Genomic DNA, 21,034 nt, shown 5'->3' with positions numbered 1-21,034 from the left:
GGGAGCCTCTCATCAAATACAATGGATATTTTAAGGGGAATAAACCCCATTTCAGAGATTTTTAGCCTTGCTTTGCTCAGGACACAGATTAGGTATGGGAAACAGCTCTTGGATCATACTTATCTTTTTCTTTAGAATAAACAATGTATGTCATTTTAAAAACATTAATATTGGGTAAAAATGAAATGATTAAAATATCACTCTTTGGGGCATATTCAATTAACTTCTGGCATTGCGCAGCTGCGCACATAATGTGCAATTACGGTACAGCCAGATCTGCGATATAGTGTCAGTGGCGCACGCAGGGGGGGTTTCTGAGTCTCCAGAAACCCCCCCCCTGCTGCGTTGTCAAAGAAGCGTCCGTGGCGGTGCTGTATTGTATACAGCACCGCGGCTGCTGTGTAGGACAGCGCTGCCAAAATGGAGCTGCGCATGCGCAGTAACTCTCTCTCTCGTGGGTGGTATCGAGAAGGCGGAAGCATGCGTAGCCACGATCCCGGAAGCTAATTGAATATGCCCCTTAGGGCATTAGACAATACAAACTGATATTAACATATTATTAATAATTAAGCAGGATTCATGTGTTTAGCATGTATAAATAATTCACATAAACTGCACACGTGGGTATTGATCCCAATGGGAGAAGGGTACACAAAGGCTAACTTAGGGTGTATTTATTCACCATTACTAGGGCAGTCTCCATTGTGAATATGACCCAGATCTGCTACAGGAGAACTGTTCGATAAGCAGATTTCTATTGTGTATTTATTACTCTGTGTGTTCTATTACATCTGAATAATGTAATCATGATTCTCTGCTTTTATGAAACATAAAAGCCTAAACATTGTTTAGCTGCTGATGCCATAAACATCTTGTAAACCACAACAGAACACGAGAAATGTGCTGCTGTTTATGTCACTATATCCCTTGTTCCTCATTTTGGCTCTAGCACCGCACCGCATATGGTTTGGCATCCAAAAAATATTTGAAGTTAAGCCACATGCTTGCAAAATGAACATTGGGATTATTAATCGTATATACATTTTAATGGCACTTAAAGAAAATAAATAATCAAAATCTATATTGTATTATAGGACACCATGTCATAAACACTACGGGCCTGATTCATTAAGGAAAGTAAGGCAACAAAAATGAGTAAGTTTTCTCCTGGACAAAACCATGTTACAATGCAAGGGGTGCAAACTAGTTTATTATTGTGCAGGTAGAGAAGATACAATATTGGCTGTTTTTTCATGTAGCACACAAATACTTGATAGCTTTATTTGTACACTGAAATTCAAAGTTGATCTAGGACATGCCCTTCCCCAACTATAAATCTGCCTTCACATTTTAAATTTAGCTCCCCCTCCAATGCAACATGGTTTTGCCCAGGTGCAAAGTTACTCATTTTTTTTTGCTTTACTTTCCTTAATGACTCAGGCCCTAATGGTATAGAAAACATGTATATAATAGGAGAAAACCTGGATATTGAATTGGATTTTGTATGTCCTTATTCAGGGGGGGGGGCAAATTTATAAACACTGGTGAATAGGTTGTAAAGTGAGCTCACCCATAGCAACCAAGTAGACATTTGCTTTCATTTTCTAAACTGTATTCGAAAATGCCAGTTACAATCTAGTTGTTATGGCCACTTTTTTTCTACAGTTGCCTGGTCATGACTTTTTATAAATGTCCTGATACTTCTCCAAATATTTAGACAACTTAGGGCACCACTGGGGATGATCCACCCAGACCACGCCCGACTTAGACCTAGTCCTCTTTATATCATATTCCAGACCTATCCCTGCCAACATCACAGATCGGCTGTTAAAACAAGGGGGATTTAAGAGTCACTCTTGTGCAAACCAACTAATTTAGATTTTTTTCTAAATAATAACTAATTATGTCACATAAGTACAGTTTTCCAGCCCAATGGTGGTGATGGGAATTACCTTTGCTATGAACACTCATTTTTGTGTGGCCTTCAAATCATTCACATCGAGAGCATGTGGGCTGCTTAGTGATTCTTTTAGAGTGTTTGTTTTTATTGCATTATTATTCTTCTGCACATTTTTTGTCCCCAAAACACTTCATTTTGGCTAGTTTCCATGTGTCAAGCTGCCAAGTACAAGTCATTATATATTTATATAGAAATCATATTTTGCTTTAAAAAATACACAATATAAACAAGGATTTTGCTTTGGTCAGAATGATCACTGCAAATAATAGACTGTGAAAAATATCCTCTAGACTGTAAGTACGAGCAGGGTCATCTCTTCCCTTGTCTCCCATCTGCAGCTCGTGTGGACTTGTTGTCTTTTTATGTATATTTTGTATGATTTGTAACTCCGGCGCTGTGGAGTTTTGTGGCTTCGTAAAATAAACAGCTTTGATGATAATACTTTCATATTTCTCAACTGTCTTACATCCCATCATCATCTTTCCATCTTTGAGTCTGTTACATATATCAATATTGACAAGTCACTTCAATGATTCCAAAAATGCTGTATGACTCCTAAATGCAGCCTATAATAGTATACATCTTGCATTTTGTTTTTGTTTACTATTTTGTAGTAAGTGTGGTCTATATTGCAAGTTGTGTTTTATGTTTATTATTCTGTTATGTTCCAAGGTTATGTCCTTGTATTTTGTTAAAACATATGTCAACATGTACATTCCTTTACCCTTGTGTTAAAGTAGGTTATAAACAAAATGCATTTAAATGCATCAAAACAGGGTTCCTGGCTCTAACAATAGTGGATTTAATAGTATTTGTTGTTATAGTTACTATGAGATCCAAGTTGCATTGGATGTATTAATAGCATACTTTCCAACTCTCCCGGAATGTCCAGGAGACTCCCGAAATTTGGGTCAGTCTCATGGACTCCCAGGAGAGCTGGCAAGTCTACCGCATCCTGCAATTTCGGGGCTAAAATGACGCAATTCGCTGAGAATTGCGTCATTTTTGCCCCGCCCCCGCTACAAAATGGCATATTTGCTGCGGGGGCGGTTCCAAATTGACGCGTTTGGCCACTCCCTGCACCCTCCCGCCCTTTAGACACGCTCCTCTCCCGGATACCAAAAGTAGGCAATTATGATTAATAGTGAAGCCTCAAGCGACTCCTCATTGTCTCCCATCTGGTATCGCTACACTTGGGAAAATTTGGGGGACATTTTCTTGGTTTGCACTAATTGTGAGTATAAATTGGAAAAAGTGTACATATTTTTGTGATTTGTCCACATTCTCTCTATCCTGTCCAAAAAATAAATATACATTTAATATAATATGCTACTAAATGAAAGTCCTAGCTCACCTGAAGAGAAAAGAACAGTATAAATGTATCTTGCTATAACTGAAAAAAAAAGTTATTTCTGGCTAAGCCAACACAGCACAAAAGAAAAGAAAACATTGAAAAAAACTAATCCAAGCTCAGAATTTGTGATTGTAATTGAAGCTCTGTGTAAGACAGGACGATCAGAAAAGGTGTTAAGCAAAGATGAGTGAATGTATCTTAGAAACCCCTTCCAAGAACTGTCATCTTTAACTTTCTTCCCATTTATACAATCATACAAGTCCCCTCACGGATGCCCAGTCACACATTCAGCAGCTTTCAAGCTATCAGTGTATGTCAATATTCTTATTAAACCAGATGTACAGACATTGGCATCTTATATAAGACAAGTTAACCCGTGCATGATACTCATGCATTCTAGTCAAATCAAGGTACTTAAGGTGTTAAAAAGGTTCTTGTCATGCATTTGGGGCTAGGCCAGGCTTCCTCAGGGGAAGAGCGTTACTTCCCGACGTAAGTGCCCTTTTTTAACATGGTTTTATCCACATGTCACCACCTCATCATTCTTCTCCATCACCTCATCCTTCATCTTCATCGCCACATCCTTAATCTCTTACTGTTCTAAAACCTCTCGATACACAACGTTTCTGCTAAACACCTTATCGCTGTGCTCAATCAGTCTTCCTTGAAGGGCAGTAGTCATAACCTGCACTTTCACATCACTGCTTCTCCGTACTTGTGAAAATGCGACATACAATTGTCCATGACTAAACACAGGCTCTGGTAAATAAATGCCCACATGGTCAGGAGTTTGAGCCCTCAACTGGTAAATTTAGCCTTTACTACCCCTCCCACGGGGGAAGGGGGGATGATGGAAGTTAACTGACTTCACTATTATAATTTTTTTGTCAAATAATGTCAGTATACCAAATTTCAGGTCAATTGGATGAGTCCTTTCTGAGAAAATAATAATCCTTGTTTAGAGTACAACTAAACATCCCTTGGGTGTACAGCAGATTTGTTTACCATTGCTCACTTTACACTGCCAGATTATTACAGCCTCATTTAGCGTCGGACGCAAAGTCCGTTTCAGGGGCATCCTCACATTTCCACTGATGGGGCATGCGCAGAAAGGAACAGTTACCTGCAGTTCCGTCTGCTTTTCAGATGCAATGTACACTTTCCACAGCTTCCGTCTTAGTACGGATGAAAGGGCAGAACACGGAGTTATGTAGGCGTGACCATGAATAATTCAGATACTATGGGCGTCTACCCGCAAAAACCACCCTAGTCGGATCAAGACGCAGGCCGAACACAGGTCAAAACAAGACTGAAAAAGTGCGGCAGGAATTAGGTGGCGCAAATAGTTAGCTAGTAGTGAGCTAGCTGCAGGAACTGGTCGCAGCTTGGTAGGATATTACGAGTGGGACACAACTGGGGTTGCATGCCACTCGTAATACCCTACCAAGATGCGGCTCACTCCCACTCCTACTCTTACATGTAAGTCTTAGACACACATTGTGTCTGACTCTAAATGAGGCCCTCAGTCTTTTATTAGCAAACACACTTTTATTTTGTAACTTCATTCACATGTTTATAACGATAAACAACCACAAGAGATTCTCCTTTTTCATACAAGTTTCGCAGCACAGTAACCGTCATGCTGACATAAAGTCACATGGCATCTCCCAATACACAGTTAATGAGATTGCAACTGAGCCAGAATAGCAAATTAAAATGCTCAAATAAACCTCCATAGAAAGAGGAACCAATGAAGTTGGGCGCTCATCATCTTCAGTACCAGAAAATCGGATTCGTAAAAACTTGGATGTTCCAGGTGACCAACTAAATGGTTGGATTCAAGGCAGCTGCGCTCGTTTATACATCTAGGTTATCTGTAAATATTTACTTTGTCTTTTCGGGATGAAAGTGGAATTGATCCTAGAAGCTAAATGGATCTCTGGGTGTGTGTTGGCTGCAGAGAGAGAATGAATAAGATGTCAGTGGGCACAGTATGACTGCAGTGTGATAAGTGCTAACGTCTTCCTCTCTCGCTGTCCTTTTCTTTCATGAAGTCTATTGATTGTGTACACAGTCTACATGTCCCACTAATGAGAACCAGCACGGGCATTGATTTTTTTCTCTTACTAAGAAGGGGATATTGTGTGTATTTTGGCCGAGCGATTGTTGTTCTGTACCCTCATTGAGCGGCGCTGCTGATACTGGAATATTATTGATCTTCCTGCTTGTTTCAGGTATTTGTGTTTAGAGATTATTGAACAAGTAAATCACTAGTTTCATACTTACATCTACGAAAACTCTCCAGTCATTAAGGAGAGTAAAGCAAAAAATAGGAGCAAGTTTGCTCTTGGACAAACCATGTTGCAATACAAGGGGTGCAAATGAGTTCATTATTTTGCACATAAGTTAAATACTGGCTGCTTTTTCATGTAGCACAAAAATACTTGATAGGTTTATTTTTACACTGAAATTTAAAGTTGATCTAGGACATGCCCTACCCCAACTATAAATCTGGCCCCACTTTTTAAATTTGCCTCCTCCAACAATGCAACATGCTTTTGCCCAGGTGCAAAATTACTCATTTTTTTATGCTTTGCTCTCCTTATGTGGTTTTACTGGCATTAAAAACATTTAATAACAGCATGATTTATTATTATTACTACTATTATTATTATTATTATTATTGTTATTATTTTCTTTTATTTATAAGGTGTCACAAAAGGTCAGCAGAACCGTATATGACATTTATATTTGCATGCAATACACAGACAGCAGCAATCCATAAAACATTACATGATACAGGAAAACAAAATAATATAGAGCAGACATACTGATTAAACCATAGTTGCCTACTCTCTTGGAATGTCCGGGAGACTTTCAAATTTTTAAGAGTTCTCCCAGTCTCCCGGGAGAGCAGGGCAACCTCCCGCAGCCTGCCCTCTTTGTTGGTGAAATGGGTAGGGGCGGGGCTAAAGAGGTCATCTTGGCCCCCCTGATGTTATAGGCCAATATTGGTAACGTTTGAAAGGGAGTGCGGCTTAACGACATGATCCACATGGCCACGCCCCCTCCTAGACATCATGACACCAAAGTTGACAAGTATGGATTAAACACATTACACACTGATAGCTTGGTAATGGAGATCACGTTATTTACGGGACAGTGAGTGAGAGTGATGGTAATGTCCAACATAAAGTAGACCTGGGCTCAAGAAGACAGCCTAGAAGTACAGGTTCATTTTTAATGCCAGTGGGTAACTAGCTTAATAATCAACAACTGGTAATGTCATGTTAAGTCTTAAGTGTAGATATTCAATAACTAAACAAATCCTGGAAGTTCTCTGTCCATGCACACAGCATAAAACGGGGGTGAGGGGAGGGTGCTTTGTTTAGGGTTCTCCCCATTTTAACACAGAGTGGAATACTTTATGCATAGATGTAAAGTAGCAAAGTTCCAGTTGTTGGCAGGGTTTTCTAGCTCACACACCGGCTCCAGCAATCTTGTTTTTCCGCCCCACCTTCCTTCTCAAACTCCAGTCCCACAGACTATGATTTTTATTAGGAAAAAACTCCACACCCTTAACAAATAATATGTCTGTTTTTTGGTCAAATCACACCCATGCAACCTGACCTTTAATCTGCTCTACTTCTCTGAAAACTGAAATTGAGTTTTTAAAATAATATAAATAATTGACCCAAACAGGCCACCCACTACAGTTATCCATCATGGTACTTACCTCAGAACTCCTTTTAATGTTGCCAATGTTAATGGGAACATATCAAAATTATTAAAACTACATGAGAACTGGACATTCATATATGTGTTCTTTAGCAGGATTGTTTAGGGAACAAACATTAGTTCACTGGTCATGTGTAATAGTTATTTGAAACCACTATGATTCGTGACCCTACAACCATTCTACATAGTAGCTCAAAGTTCGATAGCTACAGATTAAACACTATTATTAAAATAGTGAATTATTTGAATGTATGTTTACACATAGCTTTAAAATTCTTTTTTGGGGGCTGAAGCAATATTTATTAAAGTTTTAGCCGCCCTATTCACCAGTGACCAGTGACATCACCATGACTCTTCCTTACTGGATCCAAGTCTTCGTGTGATGTCACTGGTCACTCTGGAATGGCTTCATCTCACAAATTATATATTATCATGTATGTATGTATGTATGTATGTATGTATGTATGTGTGTGTATATGTATATATGTGCAAATCATATGCCCTGGCATATGTAGTCATTCACATCAGTCTCTGACCCATTGTAGCTTACACTTTGTCAAAAGCCAATCAATCTACAAATGGACTGTGGGAGAAAACCTACGCAAACATGGTACGAACATATAAACACCACGCAGAAAGGGTCCTGGTCCAAAGGGTAGGGCACGAGTGTGCAAACAGTTGAATCCTGACACCAGTTAGAACGACATGTTAATCGCGACGTAATTCCCGACATGGAGGATTTCAGACGTTTTGAAAAAAAAAAAAAAAAACAATAGTCCAGTTTTTTTTCGTTTAGAAAAAAAATGTTATTAATATACATATAATACGATGATCCAACAATAGTAATAAAATGCAAACTAATGTTGTAATTATTACTATTATTAATTATTATTATTTTTATTACCAATTATGGACTCTGCATCTGAGTCACACTAGCTATATTCCACTTCTGCGTGGCCCTAAATTGGTTGTTGAACACATGTCACAATTCCTGGTATCTTCACATTATAAAGCTTGTATTATTTTGCTGGGCATTGTGTTCAAAACTTTCATACTGCTAAAAATGTTAGGTCAGGGAAGGAATGAACTATCAAATGTTATTTAAGACCCCTAGTGCAGGGTATAAGACATACTTGAAAAAAAACTGCTTAGTTAATCTAATTAATAGTTTTACCTTCCTTATCTGTTAATAATTTAGACTAAGCTTCCTCCCCAGAACACGCTGTGTGTTTGTTTTCAGAACTCCTGTGTCCTTTGTGGTGCTGTTGTTTCAGTGTGAATGAGTCTGGCTGTTCCATTTGTCTGTTTCTAGTTCCGACCCACAAGACCACCTGAAAAAATGAAACCGTTTGTGGGATGACAAATAAACACGTCTTTTAGGTTAACTGGACGCAGACAGATATCTCATTCCATTCCCCTTATTTATTTTTATTTTCTCTTCTTTTGTAGTTAATCTGTTGGATTCAAAAGCGATTCAGGGGGAGCTGGGCTGGATCTCCTACCCGTCACATGGGGTGAGTTTACTAGACTGTGAAATGGGAAAATGCTGTTTCAGAACAATATGCTATTTAACGAATGTTTCCTTTTTCATGGTACACTGCAGAATTGCTAAGCTTCTTCTGGATGTCGAAAGGACAAATAGTTTCAGCACAGGAAGATGGTTTGTGTTTTATTTCTAGGGTACCTTGTAGAACACATCTTATCTCATATGTAGACTGTGGGACAGAATAATGTATATCCAATGATTAACCCTTTCAGGTTCTGGGTCATTTAAGAAGGTTATGCCGGGATAAATATAAAAATGGATAGAAAACAGTTAAAAATGAACATGATATTCAGCCACATAAGAGCTTGTTTGTTTATGAAGAACATTTTGTACTGATCTTGTCCTCCTTCTCCTCAAAGCTTCAGTGGTATGGGAACCATTGCTGCTACAAAACTTCAGGAGACTATTTAAATAATATACTGAATATAATACTGAAACTTAAATGATTATATATGTTTTCTATCTTCAGGTAACGTTAATGGGCCTCATTTAGTGTCGGACGCAATGTCTGTCTTATAAGTGTAGGAGTGGGAGTGTGCCGCAGCTTGGTAGGGTATTACGTGTGGCAAGCAACCCCAGTTGTGTCCCACTCGTAATACCCTACCAAGCTGCGAGCAGTTCCTGTAGCTATCTGGCTACTTGCGCCACCTAATTCCTGCCGCACGTTTTTAGCCATTTTTGATGTGTGTTGCGTCTACGCCTTACTGCGTCTAGGATTTTCTTACGGGGTCACTCCTTCCCAATTCCGTGTTCTGCCCTTTCCCTCATATTAAGCCGCAAGCTGTCGCAAGTGTAAAAAAAGTCCAAGATGCAGGCGGATATGGTGCTTGCTGCACATGAATGATAGTGGTTTTTTGGTCGATGCGCCTAAAACGGACTTTGCGTCCGACTCTAAATGAGGCCCGATGTGTTCATTTATACATACCATCCTGTGAGTTTTACCAAATGCATTGTCCCATCTTTCTTCTGTCTGTGTTCTTCACCTAAGTCGTTATATCATCTAAACACAGTTGTTTATTTTGATGACCCTGTATACAAAACAAATGCTAATCTGTGCATACAGCGGCATCCAATATAACGAGTGGAGATGAGCTGTGTTGTATTTGGGTTCAACAAAATACACAACTGTGTTTAGATGATATAAAGACTGAGGTGAAGAACACAGAAAGAACAAGCCTAAACAACGTATTGGGTAAAAATTGCAGGAGGTTATATGTAAGGGAATACATTAAAATTGTCTGAAGGTTGGAATCCCCTTTAATCCATAGCGACAAGCCCATTCTTATAAATAACAACCACTTGAGCTCTAACCACTTGACGGAATCCTCATAGTTTCCCGTTTGCAGCCATTCATGCCTGTGCGATTTTTGTCAGTTTTCCGTTAAATCTGAAGCACAAAATGTCTGGATCACAACTGGAGTTGTTCAGTCAGAGGAAATATGTCACATCTTTGTTCTTTTATTAAAAATACACTGCAATTTCACACCATCAAATCCGACTCCACTCATTACCAAAAGGCTTAATCCAGCTGTGTTTCTGCAGCATTAACCGCATTCTTGGCAGTTGACCTAAAATTCTCAGATATGTGCTGGCTCTTTCTAATGACACCAACCGCTCAAGTTGGACTTTAAACTCGTGTCATTTTCCTGAACTCTGCAAACGTCTCTAGAGCAAACTGTTGACATTATCATTGAAAGCTACTAAAGAAAATGTGAAGTATGAAAGCTCACAAGTAAATGTATATGTCTCTATCTGTGTATGACAGCTCAGTTCTTTTTTAGGATCTTCAGACTCACACCTCAAAAACCCTTTTATCTGAGTCTGGATACACTGCTGTTTAAAATAGACCTGTCATCTCTACAAATTAAGGAAAAACATATTGTGGGTGAAACCAATATTCTTGAGAATAATGGACTGGGCTGGATGTGTGTGTTTATTCTAGGCTGCTAGAACAATTGTTAAAAATACAAATAAACTGCAAGACATCTAAAACATAAAAGAGACAAATGTTATATTGCGTATACAGTAATTGGATAATATATTGGTAGTATTATCTTTTATTTCTAAGGTGTTACAAAGGATCCGCAGCACCTTACAGATAGCAAACAGTAAACTAGTACATGACATAAAAGAGCAATACATTATAGACAAACAGTACACAGCAACTGTGTGGTACTAGGCCGGGTATGACCTCTCACCAGTGCCGTAACTATAAATTTTGGTGCCCTGGGCGAGACAGGGCACGACGCCCCCCCATCTAAGGAGGGGGAGCGGAGTTGGGGGGGGGGGGGGGGGGGTTGGTAGGAGGACAGAAAGAGATAGAGAGAGAGAGAGATTTTAACTTACCAGAGTTTGATGCTTCAGCCGTTAAGTTCCGCCATGGAACGCGTGTGCGTTCCACTGAAGCATCAAACTCTGGTAAGTTAAAATCTCTCTCTTCAGCCCTTAAGCGGAACTTAAGGGCTGAAGGCAGCTAGCGGGCGGCTGCTGCGCCCCCTTGGCTTTGCGCCCCGAGCGACGGCACCGCCCGCACCACCCTTGTTACGGTACTGCCTCTCCCTATAAGGAGAGAAGTGGGAGAATGGGTAGCAGAATATGGATCAAATCAGTGCAAGAGGAGCCTGTACCGAGGAGGATGGGCACAGCAAACGGACAGAGTCACTGATAGAGGAAAGGATATTAGACACAGGTGTGCTGGGGGCATAGGTAATGAAAGGAGAACACAAGGGTAAAGGACATTCTAGAGAGGAGTGGCATACAGGGGGTAAGCAGGGCCGTAACTAGGGGTGTGCGATAGGGGCGACCGCCCAGGGCGCAACGTTGAAGGGGGGCGCAATTTAGGAATGTTTCAGGTTCATTTGGTTAAAATTGAGGGCTAGGGGGGCGGCATTTGTCTTTCTCGCCCCAGGCGCTAGATTACTAAGTTACGGCACTGGGGGTAAGGCAGGGTACACACTACATGTTTTTCATCCGATTATCGGGCCAATCACACGATAATCGACTGTTCGGCCCAATATCGCATTAGTGTGTACACTGCAACAATGAACGATTATCATTCCAAAGCACATTGTATCGTTTCATTTGATTTTATAAACGGGCTAAAACTCTTGTTCAATGATGGAACGATGTTGTTCCAATCCTGCAGCGTGTACGCACTCACGACCATCAGTGTAGACAGATCTCCGTAGAGTTTACAGAGTCACGATCTTTTCAGCAGAGGGCTTTGACAGATGAAGAGCACAGATCTGAAGGTTACTCGTGTAACGTTGTGTAAGTGTGTACACATGAATCCGCATGCTGAGCGAGGCGCTCAGTCGTTGGTAAAACTGTTAATGATGTCGCATCCGGAGAAATTTTCTGGAGTGTGTACCCAGCCTAAGTCATTCTGATGGGAGCAGTAGGGACATGTTAGCAGGAGAGCTGGTACGCAATAAATACATTGCATTCCGGTAGGCTCCTAATAACAATATATATAACTTATACCAAAAGTAATATTGAACAATGTATTTATTACAGAATGCTTGGGCCTGGGAAAAACAAACAGGGATAGCGGGTGGTGAACTAGTTGGGCCTGTAAGCAACTTCATTATGGGCCTGATTCATTAAGGATCTTAACTTAAGAAACTTCTTTAAGTCTCCTGGACAAAACCATATTACAATGCAAGGGGTGCAAATGAGTGTTCTGTTTTGCACATAAGTTAAATACTGACTCTTTTTTTCATGTAGCACACAAATATCAACTTTAAATTTCAGTGTACAAATAAGCTATCAAGTATTTGTGTGCTACATGAAAAAACAGTCAGTATTCAACTTATGTGCAAAGCAGAATACTTATTTGCACCCCTTGCATTGTAACATGGTTTTGTCCAGGAGACTGAAATAAGAAGTTTCTTAAGTTAAGATCCTTAATAAATCAGGCCCTATGTCACTAATTATAAATACTTATATATAGTATCACCTTCAGTTTACTCAGACAAAGGGTTAAGACAGTATGTATATGAATGATGACACTATTTTCACTCATTAAATGCATCCAAACACAGGCAGTGTAACTCTATCTGTCCCTCCAGTGTGAGTGCTTTCTATCACGGGTACTTAATATATCTGTCATCGATGTGTCTGCTTGTCCTGGCACACCTCGCAGCTGACAGCATGCCAAACCTTCTACAATAACATTGTCTAATCTAGCAATTGTTGTTTTCTCTGCAAAAAAGCGCAGGATGGACTTTGATTTCTAGACAGCAATAAAAAGTCCTGGAAGTATTTAAAAGATGATGAAAGGGAAGAAGAAGCTTCCAGGTGTATCTAACATGTAATATCCTCCAATAAAACGGAATACATTTGTACATTCTATAAAACTGTACACGGTTTATCGTCTTGGACAAGCAGAATGTTCCTGCTTATCTCTGTAGCAGATGTAGGTGACATTGTAACATTTTCCTCACCTTGGCATAGGAAAGAATAGTCTTCTGTAGTAATGATTTTCTTTCCTCTGTAGAAGTAGAACTTTAGTTATTTTTGATACATCATGTTAGAAAGTGAATTCCCCATTCTGCCAAAAATAATTTATTGCTCTTGTTTTTCTGCTGACCACATTCTGCACATTGTATGATAAATTCCATCCCATGTACCAGATCACTAACTTGAACATGTAAAGCTGTGTACTGGCTGCAGATGTTATGTTGATTTAGCGAGATCGTTTCTTTAGGTAAATTGCATATCTGTACACCTATACTGCCCTAGCTTTACTGTGCTCATATACAAAAGCACAGTACCAGCATCAATTTTGAAAGAGATGATTATTGCAGCTTCCAGTAAGGAAACACTTAAGGCATTGGTTCCCAAAGTGTGCGCCGCGGCCCCCAGGGGTGCCGTGGCGCTGTCACAGGGGTGATGCGGCCAGGAAGAGAAAAAAAACAAAAATCAAATAAAACTTACCAATCCGGCGGCGCCCGGGAACCACCATCCCCCCTTCTCGCTTCTCACTGAATGTTGGGCGTGACGTCATCAAGTCTGACATTCAGTGACAAGCGGCGGGTGAGAGGAGGATGCTGGGTCCTGGGCGCCGCCGGATTGGTAAGTTGTTTTTTTTGTTTTGTTTTTTGTTTTCTCCCTGGCCCCCGAAATGCAGAGGGGGGCAGAGTGGAGTGAGAATGCACAGAGGGGGGCAGAGTGAGAATGCACAGAGGGGGGCAGAGTGAGAATGCACAGAGGGGGGCAGAGTGAGAATGCACAGAGGGGGGCAGAGTGAGAATGCACAGAGGGGGGCAGAGTGAGAATGCACAGAGGGGGGCAGAGTGAGAATGCACAGAGGGGGGCAGAGTGAGAATGCACAGAGGGGGGCAGAGTGAGAATGCACAGAGGGGGGCAGAGTGAGAATGCACAGAGGGGGGCAGAGTGAGAATGCACAGAGGGGGGCAGAGTGAGAATGCACAGAGGGGGGCAGAGTGAGAATGCACAGAGGGGGGCAGAGTGAGGATGCACAGAGGGGGCAGAGGGTGCGGATGCACAGAGGGGGCAGAGGGTGCGGATGCACAGAGGGGGCAGAGGGTGCGGATGCACAGAGGGGGCAGAGGGTGCGGATGCACAGAGGGGGCAGAGTGTTTTTTTGACCCAACTACTTATAAAATAGGACTGCTCTGAAATTATTTTGGAGGGGTGCCTTGAAAAAATTATGGAGACTCTAAGGGTGCCACGAACTGCAAAAATTTGGGAACCACTGACTTAAGGCCTGATTTATTAAGGCACGCAAAATGATTGCATTGTAGGCATGTACATCGGGCATACAGACGTCCGTATTCAGCTAGACGCAGATCTGAAAAAACATCTCTTGCTGAATACGGATGTAGGAACGCACTGCTATTACGGTAACGGCACTGCTGGATACATGCTATACATATGTGGAATATAAAATCCCAGCAGAATGTACACAAAACAAAAAGTATTCAATTATTCCCACCTGTTAATGGTTACTCAAAAACATTAACTTTTTTTCTACTTTTTTTTCTTTACATGAAATACATGTATCATGATGTTATTACTGTCTACTGTACATAAAATGCATCTTTACAGTTGCTCTAGATCACAAACACATGCTCTAGCATACATACGCGACCATCATCACTATCACTCGGCACTTACACCAGACCTGGTGCAAGTGATATGACTGAAAAACACCTGAGAGATGGCTGAAGCTTGAATGCGCTCGAGCTTGGCACATCCTTACTGTACATAGACTACATGCATACACTCAATCCCCTCCTCGTTATGCCCATGAAATCCTAGGCTGTCGGAAGTGTCCCTTGCGTTCGAAGATGAATTGCATGTTCTTGCGCTCACTGGCGTATAGTCCGTTTCTAGACATGCGTAGTGCAATTTAATGCAAAATACGGCAGCTATAGTATATAGGACTGCTGTAAATGACTTTTTATCATGTTAGCTTTGTAACCACACTTACAGCACCGTTCATACATACTTCGCCCACCTGAATATACAGCACAGCAGTATTGAGGTGGTCATACTGTTCTATAATTCCCTTGTCCACCTTATATTCAGTGCATGTGCAGTAGATGATTGATATGCTATATCATAACCATAAGAAAATATAACAATAAACTACTCCACTACCTGTTATTCGCCCCACACACACACACACACACACACACACACACACATATATATATATATAATCACAATCCTGGGTGACTACTACACTATAACTTTTAGAATTATCCATTAAAAGCATGCTGTCAACATTAACATTGATTAGCTATGTTGCTATAACTTTTTACTTTATAAACAGCAAGGCATTCAGTTGAAGGGGCAGCATGTTTCAGAATTCAGCCTCGTTCTTTGTTTTGTTATGTATGCCTGCCAGCATTAGAGGTAATGATTATTTTTATTGGTGGGAGAATACATTCACTTACTTTATACAGACAAGACTTTTTGTTGGTTGGGGTTTAGGCTACGCAGCGATGTAATAATGTGTGAAAGGAAGGAACAGCATTACAGTAGAAGCAACTTCAGGAAACCTAAATCCAAAAGATGCATCATCTGTATATCTTTAGTATTACTGTATAGATTATTTCTTGTAATATAGATTATTATTTTTAGTTCATTAATTTGCGTTACATATTTAATACGTATTTTGTGCAATATGCCGCTATATTTCTCGTTTCTAGTTTTTCCATATGGAACTACAGTTTGTAAAGTTTCCAACATTGCACAGAATTAATTTTTAATTTCACGTATAAAACTTTATCCTCAAAGGAACTAAGAGCATAGAATGTTTAATAAGCACAATACCCGTGAATTCTGTATATAATGCTGAAGTTCTCTGGCTTAGAACTTCTGGTCACAGCAAAAAAGTTTACTTAAACTTACATTCCAGCTTCTTCTGCGTCCTCCTTAGATCAAAGACTAAAATATGTTCTTTGGCAACTTTTTTTAGGCCAGAAGTTATTGGCAGCCCTGGTGAAATCATTGCTTTGTGCATTTTTAACAGTTATGTTGCCATGAATGAGCAGCATACTACAGAGTGCTAATCGTTAATTAGCATCTATTGCTCTTGCATCTAAATGAACAGGCTGATTAGTTTGCTTTCATTGAAGTTATAGAGATTTTGTTTCAATATTTTTGTGATAATGATATAAAGCCACACTATGCACCTCGTTTTTCAGCCTTTCTATAAAATACTTCTTACAGGTAGCAAACTTTACTGAAATTCATAGCCCGAAAAGGTAGTAGCAGGGTGAAATGGCTCAGGGACTGTAAGTAAGGCTACAACAACCTTATACAACTTTAATCTCATTGTTATGGTGGTTTGTGAGTATTATTCATGTGTCAAGAGCATTTTTACTGACCTCTACTTTTTTCTGCCGATGGCTGCAATTTGAACTTCTTTGCTGTTAGCAAATTTACTAACATCTGTAAATCGTGTCTCTCTTTGTATGCTGAGGTTCCAAAAGTGTATGGGACACATAGGTGTAAAAGTTAGGTCAAAGTGCGTCCTAAAGCCCTACCTCCGAAATGGTTCCAGGATTCTTTAAATGTTCTGTTTGTTCCACTGTCATATAGGACCTCATTAAGAGTCGGACGCAAAGTCCGTTTAAGAAGTGTAGGAGTGGGAGTGTGCTGCAGCTTAGTAGGGTATTACGAGTGGCAAGCAACCCCAGTTGCATCCCACTTTTAATACCCTATCGAGCTGCGAGCAGTTCCTGCAGCTAGCTAACCGCTTGCGCCACCTAATTCCTGCTGCACAGCTTTAGCCCTGTTTTGACGTGTGTTGCGTCTGCGCCTCACTGCGACTAGGATGTATTTACATGGTCACGCCTTCACAAATCCGTGTTCCTTCCATTCTCTCGTAGTAAGCCGCAAGCTGTCGCAAGTGTTAATTGCGTCCAAGATGCAGGCGGATTTGGTGCTTACTGCACATGCGTGGTAGTGTTTTTTTTGTTGGATGCGCCTAAAACGGACTTTGCGTCCGACTCTAAATGTGGTCCATAATGTTTAATCTCAGGAAAGCAATCTGACATCAGAGAAGCCTTTCTTTAAGTTGTATTATTTGTGATAGTTACTTGTACTTATCTTAGCACTTGCTTTATTTGATCTGCTTAGAATGAGTAATCTTTGTTCCATACAAACCTGTATTTCAATATCATATGCAAATAACAAAATGACATGTTAGTATTTTAGGCACGCTTATTAGCACACATCGCCACATTCTGCACATCACCCACCGCTAAGATAATAGGGTTTTTATACTTGCATGCACTGCCCCATTGTTACAGCACAACATTCACCAGACTTTCAAATGAAAAGGATATAAAGCATTCAAAACGTGTACAAAGTACATTCCAGAAAAATTAATAATCTGGGAATTCTTCCAAACTGAATTTTGACAACTTTTATCTTGTTGATACATTATTCTGCCAGGATGGAAAGTCTAATACTGTAGTTTGTATTGCCAGCTTTAGGTGTTATTTTATTACTATTTTTTTTTATTTATTTTTTTATGCACGCTTGCTTATCATGTATTTGTAGTCTTCAGATGTGTTTTAGTTTATATGATGTAGCATAACTCAGAGCATATACCTGATTGTAGAGTAGGACAGCTGGGACTGATACAGAATTTCCACATCCTGTGTTTCTAAATTAGAACCATCAAGGAACAATCAGCATTTAAGAAAAAAAGCAAAAACTTTTTCACATTTTATATTTTAGGCTTATTTCAATTGTTTAGGGAATAAAGCCAAACTGTCTATTAGAAGACTCAGTGAACAACTTAATTACTATATATTTTTCTCTTTAAGGACAGTTTGTTCTACGGAACAGATGCACTGTAAATAATGTGATGTATGGTTGTTTGATGAATTACAGGTATGCAGACAAGTTCGGCAACAAGGTGTTGTAGCACCCATGGCCCTGACGCCAATGACGTGCCTCACCTCACATGACCTCCAACACAGTAACACTGTGTATTTCTTGTTTCACCATCTGCTTTCTGAAGACAATAGAACAATGTAAACTTCAAACATATAAAGACAGTTTGCTATATCTCTGTAGATAGATAAAAAATAACTGTCAGATTAACAGAGTGGCAGAAAACACAGAGTAACACAGGACCTGATTAGAGTTGGATGCAAGTCCTTCTGTTGAGTGCAAAAAGCACTTTTGGCCAAAGATCCGTCTCTGTTTGCACTCTGACTGAGACGGATCTCCCCCTTACACCTCTCTGCGCTTAGAGAGGTTGAACGGGGGATGTAGTGGGCGAGCCTAGCAATGTAAAGGTGTGTTCACGCACTTAACATGCTATATTGAGTTGAAGCCAGGGGCGGATCTAGAAAAGTATCCTACCCAGGGTGATTTAGGGGGGGCGATTTAGGCCCCGCACCCTTTTTGACTTCAAGGCTGCCGGCGGCTGCACAATATGTGCAGGTCCGCTCGGCAGTGACAATGTGCTGCCCGGCTGCTCTGATTGTGTTTTAAACACAATCAGAGCAGCCGGGCAGCACACTGTCACTGCCGAGCGGACCAGCACATATTGTGCAGCCGCCAACAGCAAGCCCCCCCTGGATCCGCCACTGGTTGAAGCTTCAGATAGGTCTCTAGGAGACTTATTTTTTGCGGGTGCTTTCAGCTGGTGCAAGAGACCTTGATGTATTAAAAAAGGTGTGCACCCTCATCCCAAACATCATAACCATAACCTTGAGCTGTTTGGGGGGGGGGAGAACAAATTTTATTTATTTTTTAAATTTTTTATTTTTTTATTTAATCATTTGCTTTACAGGGCGCTGTCCATGATACGCTTGCACACTGGCCCATAAGGCAGATAAAAAGGTATGTACAATTTGCACAGTATTCTAAAGCTGGGTACACACTACAGAATTTTCCACCAACTTTTTATGCCGATCGATTTGACATGCGATCGATGTTCCGATCGCTCGGTCCATGGACTGCATACACACTAGCCTTGTTTAGGACGATAAAGGGAAGAGCGGACGTCCCTTTAGCGACTTTTTACAGCCATGTTGTCGTGAGCAATGACTAATTTCGCACTCACTGTTGTGGATCGGTCGGAAGTTTATACACACTACACAACGGAAACGAGATTGGAACGAAAATAGTAAACGGTACGACCAACCAAATGAGGCGACAATTGTCCCTTTGGGCAGACTTTCGACCATCGTGTCACTGCACACACTGACCCGACTTTTGAGCGAGCGGTCGTATGTCGGCTGTTTGAGCCGATTATTGGACGAAAACCGTGTAGTGTGTACCCAGCTTTAGTCACACAGATCTAAGGATCCTTGCCACTCTCAATACTGTGCAAATTACAGGATGCAATTTACAGGTACGATTTCAGTGTAAATTGCATCCGACTCTAAATGGGGCCCATAGTTATTAATATGACGGTGATATAACCAGTAACCAATAACAACTAATCAGGAATTTGTGTTCATTCCAATCTGCACTAGAAAATGAGTAACGGATTTGGTGATATAAGTTAGATTCTTCTTTGGAAGGTATCTGGAGGATTTTGATGCTTCTAAGTCGCTCCGAAAGCCCTTTTTGACTTTAATGGGATTCTTAAAAATGCTCACTCCCCTACACAGAACAACATGAATATTAACGCCTACAACATGAAAAGAAGACGGAAATGCCTATCTGGGAGTAGCCTAATAGTAAATTTAGGGAGGTAGCACTATTATATTAAATAAGCCCAATGTCGAAAACAGTTCTTCTAAATATTCACCTCTTTCTGTAATGGGCTGTGGTATTTCACATTTTTCATCAGAATTTGGCCTTAAGTGTTCTGCACTGAATTTTGTTTCAAATTTGTGAAATTTTCAAATACCGTGCAGAGTGATGGCGCCAAAACGGAACTCTAAGGTTCTAAGAGCGCAGAATGTTTAATATGCACAATAATTTGCAGATATGTGACAGAGAAGGAGAAAAGTTAGGGAAAGTTAACTTCGGGATATCACTCTCTAAGGCAGTGGAGGGGAGTTTGGATGGTGCCATATACCCTGAGGGGTTGTCTCAATCCCCCTAATGTTTCACAATGTACATAATAATTAGCTGGGAATTAGGCGCAATGGGCAAGGGTAGGAATAGGAGAGGGTGATTCATATTCATTTTAAGTGATTTAGTCTTCAAACAGGATGATGGCGAATTGTCAGGTCTACCAGTAAATGAGGTTTAGGTCGTTAGAATAGATACTCTAATATCAAAGTATATATGTGTTACTGAAACCAGCTTCTTAAGCTTCAAAATAATATCCAGTGTCCTATATTTCTACTCCACAGTATTAATGAAATGTGCTAAACCTAATTTAATGTTCTTAACCTGTAAAATCTCACTTCAGACGTCTTCCAATTAATTTAATATTACAATCAAATCCTTATTACGTTCATAAGTAAGATAATATCGAACACAAGTTCAAATCTTCACTTAGTCTAGCCTACTAGCCTAGGTTCTTAAAGTATCCTTTGTAAATACAACATAAAGCAGGTCAATGTAGGTGAATTTCACAGTTCACTTTCCCCAGTGTGTTTGCTTGTCATCCCCAATCCATCTAATTTCATTATCACATCTGTGAAATAGTCTGTTTTGACACAAACTGATTCAAGCAAAATTCCGCTACAACCTGAAAAGATTGAGACATTGACTCCCTGTGAAAAGTATAGAAATTGAGTGTGTTCAGTGCTGAAACTATGCTCCCCAAACCTCTGTGTGCCCAAGGCAACTGCCTAAATAGCCTACCCCTACTCATCACTAGAGATGCTGGAGCCAGCAAGCGCACGGTTTCTTGACATCGGTACAAATATTCGCCACAATTTCTTAAATGCTTTACTGAAAAAAATCTTGTTAAATTCAAGAAAGTTGTATAGGTTCAACCATGTTCGAGTCCGTTCGACCATGTTCAAGGCAGCTT

At 40.3% G+C, this 21,034-nt stretch overlaps 1 protein-coding gene across 2 annotated transcripts in view; it reads left to right on the top strand.

The window, feature by feature from the left end:
- EPHA3 (EPH receptor A3) overlaps positions 1–21,034 on the top strand; it is a 293,753-nt gene that overhangs the window by 26,368 nt on the left and 246,351 nt on the right. For both annotated transcript variants that reach the window (XM_075197046.1, XM_075197045.1), the window contains exon 2: positions 8,502–8,566. In XM_075197046.1, coding sequence (XP_075053147.1) covers positions 8,502–8,566 — 65 coding nt within the window. The remainder of the gene's footprint in view (positions 1–8,501; positions 8,567–21,034) is intronic.

This window comes from Mixophyes fleayi, chromosome 2 (assembly GCF_038048845.1).
Source record: "Mixophyes fleayi isolate aMixFle1 chromosome 2, aMixFle1.hap1, whole genome shotgun sequence".
Lineage (NCBI taxonomy): Eukaryota > Metazoa > Chordata > Amphibia > Anura > Limnodynastidae > Mixophyes > Mixophyes fleayi.
This window is presented reverse-complemented; position numbering and strand designations above follow the sequence as displayed.